The sequence below is a fragment of the Oncorhynchus mykiss genome, chromosome 21 (genome assembly GCF_057628025.1).
Source record: "Oncorhynchus mykiss isolate SJ-2025 chromosome 21, ASM5762802v1, whole genome shotgun sequence".
In the NCBI taxonomy this organism is placed as follows: Eukaryota; Metazoa; Chordata; class Actinopteri; order Salmoniformes; family Salmonidae; genus Oncorhynchus; species Oncorhynchus mykiss.
Window position 1 is genome coordinate 240,001 of NC_143042.1, and position 19,902 is coordinate 259,902.

The 19,902-nt window shown below is 45.3% G+C and overlaps 1 protein-coding gene across 1 annotated transcript in view; it reads left to right on the plus strand.

The window, feature by feature from the left end:
• LOC118942985 (calcium voltage-gated channel auxiliary subunit alpha2delta 4a) overlaps positions 1–19,902 on the plus strand; it is a 244,532-nt gene that overhangs the window by 49,451 nt on the left and 175,179 nt on the right. Inside the window, exons 10-16 of the mRNA XM_090213389.1 lie at positions 1,926–2,039; positions 6,696–6,774; positions 14,411–14,544; positions 17,487–17,564; positions 17,873–17,953; positions 18,108–18,269; positions 18,849–18,920. Coding sequence (XP_090069515.1) covers positions 1,926–2,039; positions 6,696–6,774; positions 14,411–14,544; positions 17,487–17,564; positions 17,873–17,953; positions 18,108–18,269; positions 18,849–18,920 — 720 coding nt within the window. The remainder of the gene's footprint in view (positions 1–1,925; positions 2,040–6,695; positions 6,775–14,410; positions 14,545–17,486; positions 17,565–17,872; positions 17,954–18,107; positions 18,270–18,848; positions 18,921–19,902) is intronic.

A 19,902-nucleotide genomic window follows, 5' to 3' on the forward strand; every position in this document is an offset into this window, starting at 1 on the left:
TATCATCCTCAGTGAGTTTTGTCTTCTTCGGTGTTTAGACATATCATCCTCAATGAGGTTTGTCTTCTTCGGTGTACAGACATATCATCCTCAATGAGGTTTGTCTTCTTTGGTGTTTAGACATATCATCCTCAGTGAGGTTTGTCTTCTTCGGTGTTTAGACATATCATCCTCAGTGAGGTTTGTCTTCTTCGGTGTACAGACATATCATCCTCAGTCTTTGAAGGAATTCATTTATCTCCATCCAGCTCTGCAAGGAATGATACTGTGTGCGTGGCGCGTGTGTGTGTGTGTGTGCGTTGCGCACGTGTGTGTGTGTGTGCGTGGTGTGTGCGTGGCGCACGTGTGTGTGTGCGTGGCGCGCGTGTGTGTGTGCGTGTGTGTGTGTGCGTGGCGCGTGTGTGTGTGTGCGTGGCGCGTGTGTGTGTGTGCGTGGCGCGTGTGTGTATGTGCGTGGCGCGCGTGTGTGTGTGTCACAAACCCCTCGAAGTTCGTAACAAAAAGGGACACAACGTGGCGATAAGGAATAAAAAAATATATTTATTAACTGAAGACAACTACATACAACTAACAACGGTGTGTGTAGTCAGTAATCAGTCGTGTAAGGGAATGTTTACGTGCATAAATGTGATAATGAGGGGTGCTGGAAGGTGCCAAAGCAAACAAACGGCCACAAAAATGCCACAACCAAAATCTAACAATGTGTCTGTATGGAGAGAGTCTCCTCCATGAATGGGGAAGAGGTGTATTTATCCCGGGACACACCCGGGCCCAGGTGTGTCTGCATGGAGAGAGTCTCTTCCATGACTGGGGAAGAGGTGTATTTATCCCGGGACACACCCGGGCCCAGGTGTGTCCCATGTCGCTGACGACCCTCCCGGCTCCGCCCACCGACATCCTAATAAGGAAAACAAGGGCAAAGAGAAAGAATACGGCAGACAGAGTGCGAGGGTAGTCACAATGTGTGTCTCTGTGTGTCTCTGTGTGTGTCTCTGTGTGTCTCTGTGTGTCTCTGTGTGTCTCTGTGTGTCTCTGTGTGTCTCTGTGTGTCTCTGTGTGTCTCTGTGTGTGTCTCTGTGTGTGTCTCTGTGTGTCTCTGTGTGTCTCTGTGTGTCTCTGTGTCTCTCTGTGTCTCTCTGTGTCTCTGTGTGTGTCTCTGTGTGTCTCTGTGTGTCTCTGTGTGTCTCCGTGTGTCTCTGTGTGTCTCTGTGTGTCTCTGTGTGTCTCTGTGTGTCTCTGTGTGTCTCCGTGTGTCTCCGTGTCTCTGTGTGTCTCTGTGTGTCTCTGTGTGTGTCTCTGTGTGTCTGTGTGTGTCTCTGTGTGTCTCTGTGTGTCTCTGTGTGTCTCTGTGTGCCTCTGTGTGTCTCTGTGTGTCTCTGTGTGTCTCTGTGTGTCTCTGTGTGCCTCTGTGTGTCTCTGTGTGCCTCTGTGTGTCTGTGTGTGTGTCTCTGTGTGTGTCTCTGTGTGTCTCTGTGTGTGTCTCTGTGTGTCTCTGTGTGTCTCTGTGTGTCTCTGTGTGTGTCTCTGTGTGTCTCTGTGTGTCTGTGTGTGTCTCTGTGTGTCTCTGTGTGCCTCTGTGTGTCTCTGTGTGCCTCTGTGTGTCTCTGTGTGTGTCTCTGTGTGTCTCTGTGTGTCTCTGTGTGTCTCTGTGTGTCTCTGTGTGTGTCTCTGTGTGTCTCTGTGTGTCTCTGTGTGTCTCTGTGTGTGTCTCTGTGTGTCTCTGTGTGTCTCTGTGTGTCTCTGTGTGCCTCTGTGTGTCTCTGTGTGTCTGTGTGTGTGTCTCTGTGTGTCTCTGTGTGTCTCTGTGTGTCTCCGTGTGTCTCCGTGTGTCTCCGTGTGTCTCCGTATCTCTGTGTGTCTCTGTGTGTCTCTGTGTGTCTCTGTGTGTCTCTGTGTGTCTCTGTGTGTCTGTGTGTGTCCTCTAGGCTGCATCGTTGGGTCAGGGTAGTCTGTGTAACCAGGCCATCATGCTGATCACTGACGGAGCCATGGAGGATTATGAAGAAGTGTTTCAGGAGTTCAACTGGCCAGAACGCAGGGTAACCAACGTTACACACACACGCGCACGCACGCACACACGTGTCAGAAACCTCTTTCTCTTTTGGAGGGATTTTGAGACAAGGGAGGTATGACTAGGTGACACTAAGACAAGGGAGGTATGACTAGGGAGGTATGACTAGGTGACACTAAGACAAGGGAGATATGACTAGGTGACACTAAGACAAGGGAGGTATGACTAGGTGAAACTAAGACAAGGGAGGTATGACTAGGTGACACTAAGACATGGGAGGGATGACTAGGTGACACTAAGACAAGGGAGGTATGACTAGGTGACACTAAGACAAGGGAGGTATGACTAGGGAGGTATGACTAGGTGACACTAAGACAAGGGAGATATGACTAGGTGACACTAAGACAAGGGAGGTATGACTAGGTGAAACTAAGACAAGGGAGGTATGACTAGGTGACACTAAGACATGGGAGGGATGACTAGGTGACACTAAGACAAGGGAGGTATGACTAGGTGACACTAAGACAAGGGAGGTATGACTAGGGAGGTATGACTAGGTGACACTAAGACAAGGGAGGGATGACTAGGTGACACTAAGACAAGGGAGGGCTGACTAGGTGACACTAAGACATGGGAGGTATGACTAGGTGACACTAAGACATGGGAGGTATGACTAGGTGACACTAAGACAAGGGAGGTATGACTAGGTGACACTAAGACAAGGGAGGTTTGACTAGGTGACACTAAGACAAGGGAGGGATGACTAGGTGACACTAAGACATGGGAGGTATGACTAGGGAGGTATGACTAGGTGACACTAAGACATGGGAGGTATGACTAGGTGACACTAAGAAATGGGAGGTATGACTAGGGAGGTATGACTAGGTGACACTAAGACAAGGGAGGTATGACTAGGTGACACTAAGACATGGGAGGTATGACTAGGTGACACTAAGACATGGGAGGTATGACTAGGTGACACTAAGACAAGGGAGGGATGACTAGATGACACTAAGACATGGGAGGTATGACTAGGTGACACTAAGACATGGGAGGTATGGCTAGGTGACACTAAGACATGGGAGGTATGACTAGGTGACACTAAGACTAGGGAGGTATGACTAGGTGACACTAAGACAAGGGAGGGATGACTGGGTGACACTAAGACATGGGAGGTATGACTAGGGAGGTATGACTAGGGAGGTATGACTAGGGAGGTATGACTAGGTGACACTAAGACAAGGGAGATATGACTAGGTGACACTAAGACATGGGAGGTATGACTAGGGAGGTATGACTAGGTGACACTAAGACATGGGAGGTATGACTAGGGAGGTATGACTAGGTGACACTAAGACAAGGGAGGGATGACTAGGTGACACTAAGACAAGGGAGGGATGACTAGGTGACACTAAGACATGGGAGGGATGACTAGGTGACACTAAGACATGGGAGGTGTGACTAGGTGACACTAAGACATGGGAGGTGTGACTAGGTGACACTAAGACATGGGAGGTATGACTAGGTGACACTAAGACATGGGAGGTATGACTAGGTGACACTAAGACATGGGAGGTATGACTAGGTGACACTAAGACATGGGAGGTATGACTAGGTGACACTAAGACATGGGAGGCATGACTAGGGAGGTATGACTAGGTGACACTAAGACATGGGAGGTATGACTAGGGAGGTATGACTAGGTGACACTAAGACAAGGGAGGGATGACTAGGTGACACTAAGACATGGGAGGTATGACTAGGGAGGTATGACTAGGGAGATATGACTAGGGAGGTATGACTAGGTGACACTAAGACAAGGGAGATATGACTAGGTGACACTAAGACATGGGAGGTATGACTAGGGAGGTATGAGTAGGTGACACTAAGACATGGGAGGTATGACTAGGGAGGTATGACTAGGTGACACTAAGACAAGGGAGGGATGACTAGGTGACACTAAGACAAGGGAGGGATGACTAGGTGACACTAAGACATGGGAGGGATAACTAGGTGACACTAAGACATGGGAGGTGTGACTAGGTGACACTAAGACATGGGAGGTGTGACTAGGTGACACTAAGACATGGGAGGTGTGACTAGGTGACACTAAGACATGGGAGGGCTGACTAGGTGACACTAAGACATGGGAGGTATGACTAGGTGACACTAAGACATGGGAGGTATGACTAGGTGAAACTAAGACATGGGAGGTATGACTAGGTGACACTAAGACATGGGAGGTATGACTAGGGAGGTATGACTAGGTGACACTAAGACATGGGAGGTATGACTAGGGAGGTATGACTAGGTGACACTAAGACAAGGGAGGGATGACTAGGTGACACTAAGACATGGGAGGTATGACTAGGTGACACTAAGACATGGGAGGTATGACTAGGTGACACTAAGACATGGGAGGTATGACTAGGTGACACTAAGACATGGGAGGTGTGACTAGGTGACACTAAGACAAGGGAGGGATGACTAGATGACACTAAGACATGGGAGGTATGACTAGGTGACACTAAGACATGGGAGGTATGGCTAGGTGACACTAAGACATGGGAGGTATGACTAGGTGACACTAAGACTAGGGAGGGATGACTAGGTGACACTAAGACAAGGGAGGGATGACTGGGTGACACTAAGACATGGGAGGTATGACTAGGGAGGTATGACTAGGGAGGTATGACTAGGGAGGTATGACTAGGTGACACTAAGACAAGGGAGATATGACTAGGTGACACTAAGACATGGGAGGTATGACTAGGGAGGTATGACTAGGTGACACTAAGACATGGGAGGTATGACTAGGGAGGTATGACTAGGTGACACTAAGACAAGGGAGGGATGACTAGGTGACACTAAGACAAGGGAGGGATGACTAGGTGACACTAAGACATGGGAGGGATGACTAGGTGACACTAAGACATGGGAGGTGTGACTAGGTGACACTAAGACATGGGAGGTGTGACTAGGTGACACTAAGACGTGGGAGGTATGACTAGGTGACACTAAGACATGGGAGGTATGACTAGGTGACACTAAGACATGGGAGGTATGACTAGGTGACACTAAGACATGGGAGGTATGACTAGGTGACACTAAGACATGGGAGGCATGACTAGGGAGGTATGACTAGGTGACACTAAGACATGGGAGGTATGACTAGGGAGGTATGACTAGGTGACACTAAGACAAGGGAGGGATGACTAGGTGACACTAAGACATGGGAGGTATGACTAGGGAGGTATGACTAGGGAGGTATGACTAGGGAGGTATGACTAGGTGACACTAAGACAAGGGAGATATGACTAGGTGACACTAAGACATGGGAGGTATGACTAGGGAGGTATGAGTAGGTGACACTAAGACATGGGAGGTATGACTAGGGAGGTATGACTAGGTGACACTAAGACAAGGGAGGGATGACTAGGTGACACTAAGACAAGGGAGGGATGACTAGGTGACACTAAGACATGGGAGGGATGACTAGGTGACACTAAGACATGGGAGGTGTGACTAGGTGACACTAAGACATGGGAGGTGTGACTAGGTGACACTAAGACATGGGAGGTGTGACTAGGTGACACTAAGACATGGGAGGTATGACTAGGTGACACTAAGACATGGGAGGTATGACTAGGTGACACTAAGACATGGGAGGTATGACTAGGTGAAACTAAGACATGGGAGGTATGACTAGGTGACACTAAGACATGGGAGGTATGACTAGGGAGGTATGACTAGGTGACACTAAGACATGGGAGGTATGACTAGGGATGTATGACTAGGTGACACTAAGACAAGGGAGGGATGACTAGGTGACACTAAGACATGGGAGGTATGACTAGGTGACACTAAGACATGGGAGGTATGACTAGGTGACACTAAGACATGGGAGGTATGACTAGGTGACACTAAGACATGGGAGGTGTGACTAGGTGACACTAAGACAAGGGAGGGATGACTAGGTGACACTAAGACATGGGAGGTGTGACTAGGTGACACTAAGACAAGGGAGGGATGACTAGGTGACACTAAGACAAGGGAGGGATGACTAGGTGACACTAAGACATGGGAGGTATGACTAGGGAGGCATGACTAGGTGACACTAAGACAAGGGAGGTATGACTAGGTGACACTAAGACATGGGAGGTATGACTAGGGAGGCATGACTAGGTGACACTAAGACAAGGGAGGTATGACTAGGTGACACTAAGACAAGGGAGGTATGACTAGGTGACACTAAGACAAGGGAGGTATGACTAGGTGACACTAAGACATGGGAGGTATGACTAGGTGACACTAAGACATGGGAGGTATGACTAGGTGACACTAAGACATGGGAGGTATGACTAGGTGACACTAAGACATGGGAGGTATGACTAGGTGACACTAAGACATGGGAGGTATGACTAGGTGACACTAAGACATGGGAGGTATGACTAGGTGACACTAAGACATGGGAGGTATGACTAGGGAGGCATGACTAGGTGACACTAAGACATGGGAGGTATGACTAGGGAGGTATGACTAGGGAGGTATGACTAGGTGACACTAAGACATGGGAGGTATGACTAGGTGACACTAAGACATGGGAGGTATGACTAGGTGACACTAAGACATGGGAGGTATGACTAGGTGACACTAGGTGCTGAAAACAATTTGTCTTTTTCAGGTGCGTGTTTTTACTTACCTTATTGGTCGTGAGGTGACCTTCGCTGACACTGTGAAGTGGATTGCCTGCAACAATAAAGGTTATTCTCTAATGCGCCCCTACAACCCACTGTATAGCAGTAACCCTGTTCTACAACCCACGGTATAACTGTAACCATGTTCTACAACCCACTGTATAGCAGTAACCCTGTTCTACAACCCACTGTATAGCAGTAACCCTGTTCTACAACCCCACTGTATATCAGTAACCCTGTTCTACAACCCACTGTATAGCAGTAACCCTATTCTACAACCCACTGTATAGCAGTAACCCTGTTCTACAACCCACTGTATAGCAGTAACCCTGTTCTACAACCCACGGTATAGCAGTAACCTTGTTCTGCACCCCTACAACCTACTTTATAGCAGTAACCCTGTTCTGCAACCCACTGTAAAGCAGTAACCCTATTCTACAACCCACTGTAAAGCAGTAACCCTGTTCTACACCCCTACAACCTACTGTATAGCAGTAACCCTGTTCTACAACCCACTGTATAGCAGTAACCCTGTTCTACAACCCACTGTATAGCAGTAACCCTGTTCTACAACCCACTGTATAGCAGTAACCCTGTTCTACAACCCCACTGTATATCAGTAACCCTGTTCGACAACCCACGGTATAGCAGTAACCCTGTTCTACAACCCACGGTATAGCAGTAACCCTGTTCTACACCCCTACAACCCACTGTATAGCAGTAACCCTGTTCTACAACCCACAGTATAGCAGTAACCCTGTTCTACAACCCACTGTATAGCAGTAACCCTGTTCTACAACCCACTGTATAGCAGTAACCCTATTCTACAACCCACTGTATAGCAGTAACCCTGTTCTGCACTCCTACAACCCACTGTATAGCAGTAACCCTGTTCTGCACCCCTACAACCGACTGTATAGCAGTAACCCTGTTCTACAACCCACTGTATAGCAGTAACCCTGTTCTACAACCCACTGTATAGCAGTAACCCTGTTCTACAACCCACTGTATAGCAGTAACCCTGTTCTACAACCCACTGTATGGCAGTAACCCTGTTCTACAACCCACTGTATAGCAGTAACCCTGTTCTGCACCCCTACAACCCACTGTATAGCAGTAACCCTGTTCTACAACCCTACAAACCCACTGTATGGCAGTAACCCTGTTCTACAACCCACTGTATAGCAGTAACCCTGTTCTGCACTCCTACAACCCACTGTATAGCAGTAACCCTGTTCTGCACTCCTACAACCCACTGTATAGCAGTAACCCTGTTCTACAACCCACTGTATAGCAGTAACCCTGTTCTGCAGGTCTGTTTGCAGCGCTGCATCTTCTGTGACCCCTCATCCTGACCCAGTAAAATATGACCCCTCATCCTGACCCAGTCAAATATGACCCCTCATCCTGACCCAGTAGAACATGACCCCTCATCCTGACCCAGTCAAACATGACCCCTCATCCTGACCCAGCAGAACATGACCCCTCATCCTGACCCAGTCAAATATGACCCCTCATCCTGACCCAGGTAAACATGACCCCTCATCCTGACCCAGTAAAATATGACCCCTCATCCTGACCCAGTAAAATATGACCCCTCATCCTGACCCAGTAGAACATGACCCCTCATCCTGACCCAGTCAAATATGACCCCTCATCCTGACCCAGTCAAATATGACCCCTCATCCTGACCCAGTAGAACATAACCCCTCATCCTGACACAGTCAAATATGACCCCTCATCCTGACCCAGTAAAATATGACCCCTCATCCTGACCCAGCAGAACATAACCCCTCATCCTGACCCAGTAAAATATGACACCTCATCCTGACCCAGTCAAAAATGACCCCTCATCCTGACCCAGCAGAACATGACCCCTCATCCTGACCCAGCAGAACATGACCCCTCATCCTGACCCAGTAAAATATGACACCTCATCCTGACCCAGGTAAATATGACCCCTCATCCTGACCCAGTAAAATATGACCCCTCATCCTGACCCAGTAAAATATGACCCCTCATCCTGACCCAGTCAAATATGACCCCTCATCCTGACCCAGCAGAACATGACCCCTCATCCTGACAGTAAAATATGACACCTCATCCTGACCCAGGTAAATATGACCCCTCATCCTGACCCAGTAAAATATGACCCCTCATCCTGACCCAGTAAAATATGACCCCTCATCCTGACCCAGTAAAATATGACCCCTCATCCTGACCCAGTCAAATATGACCCCTCATCCTGACCCAGCAGAACATGACCCCTCATCCTGACCCAGCAGAACATGACCCCTCATCCTGACCCAGTCAAATATGACCCCTCATCCTGACCCAGTCAAATTTGACCCCTCATCCTGACCCAGGTAAATATGACCCCTCATCCTGACCCAGGTAAATATGACCCCTCATCCTGACCCAGTAGAACATGACCCCTCATCCTGACCCAGTAGAACATAACCCCTCATCCTGACCCAGTAGAATATGACCCCTCATCCTGACCCAGTCAAATATGACCCCTCATCCTGACCCAGTCAAATATGACCCCTCATCCTGACCCAGTCAAATATGACCCCTCATCCTGACCCAGTCAAATATGACCCCTCATCCTGACCCAGCAGAACATGACCCCTCATCCTGACCCAGTAGAACATAACCCCTCATCCTGACCCAGTCAAATATGACCCCTCATCCTGACCCAGTCAAATGTGCTCTATATGAATAGACAGTAATCAGACTTAATCGACATCCATAGCAACACAGTCCTCCCATCTGTATGTAGTGAGACATAGCAACACAGTCCTCCCATCTGTATGTAATGAGACATAGTAACACAGTCCTCCCATCTGTATGTAGTGAGACATAGCAACACAGTCCTCCCATCTGTATGTAGTGAGACATAGCAACACAGTCCTCCCATCTGTATGTAATGAGACATAGCAACACAGTCCTCCCATCTGTATATAATGAGACATAGTAACACAGTCCTCCCATCTGTATGTAGTGAGACATAGCAACACAGTCCTCCCATCTGTATGTAGTGAGACATAGCAACACAGTCCTCCCATCTGTATGTAATGAGACATAGTAACACAGTCCTCCCATCTGTATGTAGTGAGAAATAGCAACACAGTCCTCCCATCTGTATGTAGTGAGACATAGCAACACAGTCCTCCCATCTGTATGATCACTGTATGTAGTGAGACATAGTTACACAGTCCTCCCATCTGTATGTAGTGAGACATAGTAACACAGTCCTCCCATCTGTATGATCACTATATGTAGTGAGACATAGCAACACAGTCCTCCCATCTGTATGTAGTGAGACATAGCAACACAGTCCTCCCATCTGTATGTAATGAGACATAGTAACACAGTCCTCCCATCTGCATGTAATGAGACATAGTAACACAGTCCTCCCATCTGCATGTAGTGAGACATAGCAACACAGTCCTCCCATCTGTATGTAGTGAGACATAGCAACACAGTCCTCCCATCTGTATGTAGTGAGACATAGTAACACAGTCCTCCCATCTGTATAATCACTGTATGTAGTGAGACATAGTAACACAGTCCTCCCATCTGTATAATCACTATATGTAGTGAGACATAGTAACACAGTCCTCCCATCTGTATAATCACTATATGTAGTGAGACATAGTAACACAGTCCTCCCATCTGTATGTAGTGAGACATAGTAACACAGTCCTCCCATCTGTATAATCACTATATGTAGTGAGACATAGTAACACAGTCCTCCCATCTGTATGTAGTGAGACATAGTAACACAGTCCTCCCATCTGTATGTAATGAGACATAGTAACACAGTCCTCCCATCTGTATGTAATGAGACATAGCAACACAGTCCTCCCATCTGTATGTAGTGAGACATAGTAACACAGTCCTCCCATCTGTATAATCACTATATGTAGTGAGACATAGTAACACAGTCCTCCCATCTGTATGTAGTGAGACATAGTAACACAGTCCTCCCATCTGTATGTAGTGAGACATAGTAACACAGTCCTCCCATCTGTATGTAATGAGACATAGTAACACAGTCCTCCCATCTGTATGTAATGAGACATAGCAACACAGTCCTCCCATCTGTATGATCACTGTATGTAGTGAGACATAGTAACACAGTCCTCCCATCTGTATGTAGTGAGAAATAGTAACACAGTCCTCCCATCTGTATGATCACTGTATGTAGTGAGACATAGTAACACAGTCCTCCCATCTGTATGTAGTGAGACATAGTTACACAGTCCTCCCATCTGTATAATCACTATATGTAGTGAGAAATAGTAACACAGTCCTCCCATCTGTATGATCACTGTATGTAGTGAGACATAGTTACACAGTCCTCCCATCTGTATAATCACTATATGTAGTGAGACATAGTAACACAGTCCTCCCATCTGTATGATCACTGTATGTAGTGAGACATAGTAACACAGTCCTCCCATCTGTATAATCACTATATGTAGTGAGACATAGTTACACAGTCCTCCCATCTGTATGTAGTGAGACATAGTAACACAGTCCTCCCATCTGTATGTAGTGAGACATAGTAACACAGTCCTCCCATCTGTATAATCACTATATGTAGTGAGACATAGTAACACAGTCCTCCCATCTGTATGATCACTGTATGTAGTGAGACATAGTAACACAGTCCTCCCATCTGTATAATCACTATATGTAGTGAGACATAGTTACACAGTCCTCCCATCTGTATGTAGTGAGACATAGTAACACAGTCCTCCCATCTGTATGTAGTGAGACATAGTAACACAGTCCTCCCATCTGTATGATCACTGTATGTAGTGAGACATAGTAACACAGTCCTCCCATCTGTATGTAGTGAGACATAGTTACACAGTCCTCCCATCTGTATGATCACTGTATGTAGTGAGACATAGTTACACAGTCCTCCCATCTGTATGTAGTGAGACATAGTAACACAGTCCTCCCATCTGTATGATCACTATATGTAGTGAGACATAGCAACACAGTCCTCCCATCTGTATGTAGTGAGACATAGCAACACAGTCCTCCCATCTGTATGTAATGAGACATAGTAACACAGTCCTCCCATCTGCATGTAATGAGACATAGTAACACAGTCCTCCCATCTGTATGTAGTGAGACATAGCAACACAGTCCTCCCATCTGTATGTAGTGAGACATAGCAACACAGTCCTCCCATCTGTATGTAGTGAGACATAGTAACACAGTCCTCCCATCTGTATAATCACTATATGTAGTGAGACATAGCAACACAGTCCTCCCATCTGTATAATCACTATATGTAATGAGACATAGTAACACAGTCCTCCCATCTGTATGTAATGAGACATAGTAACACAGTCCTCCCATCTGTATAATCACTGTATGTAGTGAGACATAGTAACACAGTCCTCCCATCTGTATAATCACTGTATGTAGTGAGACATAGTAACACAGTCCTCCCATCTGTATAATCACTGTATGTAGTGAGACATATTAACACAGTCCTCCCATCTGTATGTAGTGAGACATAGTAACACAGTCCTCCCATCTGTATAATCACTGTCTGTAGTGAGACATAGTTACACAGTCCTCCCATCTGTATGTAGTGAGACATAGTTACACAGTCCTCCCATCTGTATGTAGTGAGACATAGTTACACAGTCCTCCCATCTGTACGATCACTGTATGTAGTGAGACATAGTAACACAGTCCTCCCATCTGTATAATCACTGTATGTAGTGAGACATAGTAACACAGTCCTCCCATCTGTATAATCACTATATGTAGTGAGACATAGTTACACAGTCCTCCCATCTGTATAATCACTATATGTAGTGAGAAATAGTAACACAGTCCTCCCATCTGTATGATCACTGTATGTAGTGAGACATAGTAACACAGTCCTCCCATCTGTATGTAGTGAGACATAGTAACACAGTCCTCCCATCTGTATAATCACTATATGTAGTGAGAAATAGTAACACAGTCCTCCCATCTGTATGATCACTGTATGTAGTGAGACATAGTAACACAGTCCTCCCATCTGTATGTAGTGAGAAATAGTAACACAGTCCTCCCATCTGTATGATCACTGTATGTAGTGAGACATAGTAACACAGTCCTCCCATCTGTATGTAGTGAGACATAGTTACACAGTCCTCCCATCTGTATAATCACTATATGTAGTGAGAAATAGTAACACAGTCCTCCCATCTGTATGATCACTGTACGTAGTGAGACATAGTAACACAGTCCTCCCATCTGTATGTAGTGAGACATAGTTACACAGTCCTCCCATCTGTATAATCACTATATGTAGTGAGACATAGTAACACAGTCCTCCCATCTGTATGATCACTGTATGTAGTGAGACATAGTAACACAGTCCTCCCATCTGTATAATCACTATATGTAGTGAGACATAGTTACACAGTCCTCCCATCTGTATGTAGTGAGACATAGTAACACAGTCCTCCCATCTGTATGTAGTGAGACATAGTAACACAGTCCTCCCATCTGTATGATCACTGTATGTAGTGAGACATAGTAACACAGTCCTCCCATCTGTATAATCACTATATGTAGTGAGACATAGTTACACAGTCCTCCCATCTGTATGTAGTGAGACATAGTAACACAGTTCTCCCATCTGTATGTAGTGAGACATAGTAACACAGTCCTCCCATCTGTATGATCACTGTATGTAGTGAGACATAGTAACACAGTCCTCCCATCTGTATGTAGTGAGACATAGTTACACAGTCCTCCCATCTGTATGATCACTGTATGTAGTGAGACATAGTTACACAGTCCTCCCATCTGTATGTAGTGAGACATAGTAACACAGTCCTCCCATCTGTATGATCACTGTATGTAGTGAGACATAGTAACACAGTCCTCCCATCTGTATGTAGTGAGACATAGCAACACAGTCCTCCCATCTGTATGTAATGAGACATAGTAACACAGTCCTCCCATCTGTATAATCACTATATGTAGTGAGACATAGTAACACAGTCCTCCCATCTGTATAATCACTATATGTAGTGAGACATAGTTACACAGTCCTCCCATCTGTATGATCACTATATGTAGTGAGATATAGTAACACAGTCCTCCCATCTGTATGTAGTGAGACATAGTAACACAGTCCTCCCATCTGTATGTAATGAGACATAGTAACACAGTCCTTCACTCTTCAATCCCAATGACTGGGACAAGAGGGCTTAATGGAGTGTTGTTATAACTGGTTTATCCCCTGTAAGCCTGAACACCAGCCTACCCTGTACAACAACACAACACTGTCTGAATCCTTTTCATTATGTGACTGCCGAGAATCTACACTCAGTCTGAATACTCCAATACCACAGTGATAGATCATTAATCCTGTGTGCGGTAGAGAGAGAGAGATTACTGCTGTGTTTGCATACTCTGGGCTGGAAAAAGAGAGAGAATAAATGGTCAGGATTAGCTGTGCTAATAGCTGTGCTGCCCTCCTGTGGACGATGAGGATAATGCACCCCACTAATAATCATCTTAACATGTGGACTGAGCTCAACACAAACACTCACTTATCACTGTCAATTATACCCCAAAGCCCATCTGCTAATGCAGCTCTCTCTGTGTGTGTGTGTGTGTGTGTGTGTGTGTGTATTGTCATATACCCTGTATACCTTGTCCCATACAGGTTACTACACACACGTCTCCACGCTGGCCGATGTTCAGGAGAACGTCATGGAGTACCTTCACGTTCTGAGTCGACCAATGGTCATCAACCATGATCATGACATCATCTGGACAGAGGCTTACATGGACAGTGCGGTGAGATTCTCTCTCTCCTCTCTCTTTTTTTCTGTCCGTCTCTGCCTCTCTCTCTCTTTGTCTGTCTCTCTCTCTGTCTGACCCTCACAGTGTCTCGCATTCTGTCTCTCTCCCGGTCTCTCTCTTTGTATCTCATTCTGATCTGTTTCTCTGTTTGTCTTCATCTGTATATTGTTTTATCTTATGTCTCCATTTCCATGTCTTCTATTCTGTTGTTTGTCTGTTCTCTCCTTCTCATATGTGTCTTGTTCTCTCTCTGTCTCTCTCTCTCTCTCTCTCTCTCTCTCTCTCTTTCGCTCTCTTTCTCTCTGTCTCACTCACTCACTCACTCACTCACTCACTCACTCACTCACTCACTCACTCACTCACTCACTCCCTCCCTCACTCACTCCGCCAGCTGCCCAACACAGCAGAGGTAAAGTCTGGGCTCTGTCTAACCCTTTAGAGACCTTTAGTAAAGGTTCCATAGAAAGCGTTCACTAGCTCCTCAGCTTTTCACATGTAGCTGTTAGAAAATAGCTGCTAGTTTGGTCCAGTATACAGTTGTCTTATAGAACTAGATCATGTTGGAGCTCTCCATTTCATTGTACTGTGTACTCTACGCTGTAAACTTGGATTGGCTAGATGTGTTTATAGTGTCAGACACTAACTAGTCTTCCTCTGTACCTGACAGTAGATGTGTTTATAGTGTCAGACACTAACTAGTCTTCCTCTGTACCTGACAGTAGATGTGTTTATAGTGTCAGACACTAACTAGTCTTCCTCTGTACCTGACAGTAGATGTGTTTATAGTGTCAGACACTAACTAGTCTTCCTCTGTACCTGACAGTAGATGTGTTTATAGTGTCAGACACTAACTAGTCTTCCTCTGTACCTGACAGTAGATGTGTTTATAGTGTCAGACACTAACTAGTCTTCCTCTGTACCTGACAGTAGATGTGTTTATAGTGTCAGACACTAACTAGTCTTCCTCTGTACCTGACAGTAGATGTGTTTATAGTGTCAGACACTAACTAGTCTTCCTCTGTACCTGACAGTAGATGTGTTTATAGTGTCAGACACTAACTAGTCTTCCTCTGTACCTGACAGTAGATGTGTTTATAGTGTCAGACACTAACTAGTCTTCCTCTGTACCTGACAGTAGATGTGTTTATAGTGTCAGACACTAGTCTTCCTCTGTACCTGACAGTAGATGTGTTTATAGTGTCAGACACTAGTCTTCCTCTGTACCTGACAGTAGATGTGTTTATAGTGTCAGACACTAGTCTTCCTCTGTACCTGACAGTAGATGTGTTTATAGTGTCAGACACTAGTCTTCCTCTGTACCTGACAGTAGATGTGTTTATAGTGTCAGACACTAACTAGTCTTCCTCTGTACCTGACAGTAGATGTGTTTATAGTGTCAGACACTAACTAGTCTTCCTCTGTACCTGACAGTAGATGTGTTTATAGTGTCAGACACTAACTAGTCTTCCTCTGTACCTGACAGTAGATGTGTTTATAGTGTCAGACACTAGTCTTCCTCTGTACCTGACAGTAGATGTGTTTATAGTGTCAGACACTAGTCTTCCTCTGTACCTGACAGTAGATGTGTTTATAGTGTCAGACACTAACTAGTCTTCCTCTGTACCTGACAGTAGATGTGTTTATAGTGTCAGACACTAACTAGTCTTCCTCTGTACCTGACAGTAGATGTGTTTATAGTGTCAGACACTAACTAGTCTTCCTCTGTACCTGACAGTAGATGTGTTTATAGTGTCAGACACTAACTAGTCTTCCTCTGTACCTGACAGTAGATGTGTTTATAGTGTCAGACACTAACTAGTCTTCCTCTGTACCTGACAGTAGATGTGTTTATAGTGTCAGACACTAACTAGTCTTCCTCTGTACCTGACAGTAGATGTGTTTATAGTGTCAGACACTAACTAGTCTTCCTCTGTACCTGACAGTAGATGTGTTTATAGTGTCAGACACTAACTAGTCTTCCTCTGTACCTGACAGTAGATGTGTTTATAGTGTCAGACACCAACTAGTCTTCCTCTGTACCTGACAGTAGATGTGTTTATAGTGTCAGACACTAACTAGTCTTCCTCTGTACCTGACAGTAGATGTGTTTATAGTGTCAGACACTAACTAGTCTTCCTCTGTACCTGACAGTAGATGTGTTTATAGTGTCAGACACTAACTAGTCTTCCTCTGTACCTGACAGTAGATGTGTTTATAGTGTCAGACACTAACTAGTCTTCCTCTGTACCTGACAGTAGATGTGTTTATAGTGTCAGACACTAACTAGTCTTCCTCTGTACCTGACAGTAGATGTGTTTATAGTGTCAGACACTAGTCTTCCTCTGTACCTGACAGTAGATGTGTTTATAGTGTCAGACACTAACTAGTCTTCCTCTGTACCTGACAGTAGATGTGTTTATAGTGTCAGACACTAACTAGTCTTCCTCTGTACCTGACAGTAGATGTGTTTATAGTGTCAGACACTAACTAGTCTTCCTCTGTACCTGACAGTAGATGTGTTTATAGTGTCAGACACTAACTAGTCTTCCTCTGTACCTGACAGTAGATGTGTTTATAGTGTCAGACACTAACTAGTCTTCCTCTGTACCTGACAGTAGATGTGTTTATAGTGTCAGACACCAACTAGTCTTCCTCTGTACCTGACAGTAGATGTGTTTATAGTGTCAGACACTAACTAGTCTTCCTCTGTACCTGACAGTAGATGTGTTTATAGTGTCAGACACTAACTAGTCTTCCTCTGTACCTGACAGTAGATGTGTTTATAGTGTCAGACACTAACTAGTCTTCCTCTGTACCTGACAGTAGATGTGTTTATAGTGTCAGACACTAACTAGTCTTCCTCTGTACCTGACAGTAGATGTGTTTATAGTTTCCCAGTGGTATCAGACACTAACTGTGTTCCTGTTCCTTCCCAGCTGTTCAACACACAGGCTCAGAGCCTGCTCCTCATGACCTCTGTGGCCATGCCTGTGTTCAGCAAGAAGAAGGAGACGGTGAGTGGGGGTCTGGGCTGAGTCCCATAGGGCTCTGGTCAAAAGTAGTCCACTATATAGGTAATAGGGCTCTGGTCAAAAGTAGTCAACTATATGGGGAATAGGCCTCTGGTCTAAAGTAGTGCACTATATAGGGAATAGGGCTCTGGTCTAAAGTAGTGCACTATATAGGGAATAGGGTTCCGTTTGGGACGCATGCCCTACAGTGGAGCTAAATCAACAACGCAATTAATGACAGGCCGGGGCTGAGTCATGGTACTGTAGGCTAATGGACCCATCCTTGTCTCTCTCTGTCTTTCTGCATCCAGCTGTCTCATGGTATTCTGCTGGGGGTGGTGGGGACTGATGTTCCTCTGAGAGAACTGATGAGGCTGGCTCCTAGATACAAGGTACCAACAACCCTTCATCTCTTAGAACAACACGTTCCTGTCGTCTTTGATGTCCTTCTACAGAGCTGTCTGCTCTGTACTGCACCTTAACGACTGTCTGACCTCTCTGACCCCTCTTTCATGAGATCCATGTCTCCCTGTGTGTCTCCTATAGCTGGGTGTCCATGGTTACGCCTTCCTCAACACCAACAACGGTTATATCCTCGCCCACCCTGCCCTCCGACCCCTGTATAAGGAGGGAAAGAAGCTGAAGCCAAAACCCAACTACAACAGTGTTGATCTGGCTGAGGTGGAGTGGGAGGACACGGATGAGACGGTGAGTAATCACACACACACACACACGCGCACGCACATACACATACACATACACACACAAGCACAGGCATAAAAGCACACACAAACACACACAGGCACACGCAAACATACACACACACAAGCACACGCACACAGGCATGAAGGCACACGCACACAGACACACACACACACAAGCACACGCACACAGGCATGAAGGCACACACACACACACACACACACACACACACACATACACACACAGGCACACGCACACAGGCACACACACACTCACAAATACACACTCAGGCACACACTCACAAATACACACTCAGGCACACACACACACACTCACAAATACACACTCAGGCACACACACACAGACACACACATACACACACACACACAAGCACACACACACAGGCATAAAGGCACACACACACACACACATACACACACACACACACACACACACACACACACACACACACACACAGAACATACACACACACACACACACACACACACACACACATTCACACTTTTCTTATTCACAGCCACAGAAGACCGTCTCTGATTGTGGCCTTGTGTATTTTCCTTCCAGTTGAGGACTGCCATGGTAAAAGGAGAGACAGGTACTCTGTCCTTAGACGTCAGAGCCACTGTAGAGAAAGGGGTAAGTTATTATTAACACAGCAGTAGACCCAGTACAATATAACATTACATAGTTATTAACACAGCATAGTTATTAACACAGCATAGTTATTATTAACATAGCAGTAGACCCAGTACAAGGTGACATTACATAGTTATTAACACAACAGTAGTCCCAGTACAAGGTGACATTACATAGTTATTAACACAGCAGTAGTCCCAGTACAAGGTGGCATTACATAGTTATTAACACAGCAGTAGTCCCAGTACAAGGTGACATTACATAGTTATTAACACAGCAGTAGTCCCAGTACAAGGTGGCATTACATAGTTATTAACACAGCAGTAGTCCCAGTACAAGGTGACATTACATAGTTATTAACACAGCAGTAGACCCAGTACAAGGTGACATTACATAGTTATTAACACAGCAGTAGACCCAGTACAAGGTGACATTACATAGTTATTATTAACACAGCAGTAGACCCAGTACAAGGTGACATTACGTAGTTATTAACACAGCAGTAGACCCAGTACAAGGTGACATTACATAGTTATTAACACAGCAGTAGTCCCAGTACAAGGTGGCATTACATAGTTATTAACACAGCAGTAGTCCCAGTACAAGGTGACATTACATAGTTATTAACACAGCAGTAGTCCCAGTACAAGGTGACATTACATAGTTATTAACACAGCAGTAGTCCCAGTACAAGGTGACATTACATAGTTATTAACACAGCAGTAGACCCAGTACAAGGTGACATTACATAGTTATTAACACAGCAGTAGACCCAGTACAAGGTGACATTACATAGTTATTAACACAGCAGTAGTCCCAGTACAAGGTGACATTACATAGTTATTATTAACACAGCAGTAGACCCAGTACAAGGTGACATTACATAGTTATTAACACAGCAGTAGTCCCAGTACAAGGTGACATTACATAGTTATTATTAACACAGCAGTAGACCCAGTACAAGGTGACATTACATAGTTAT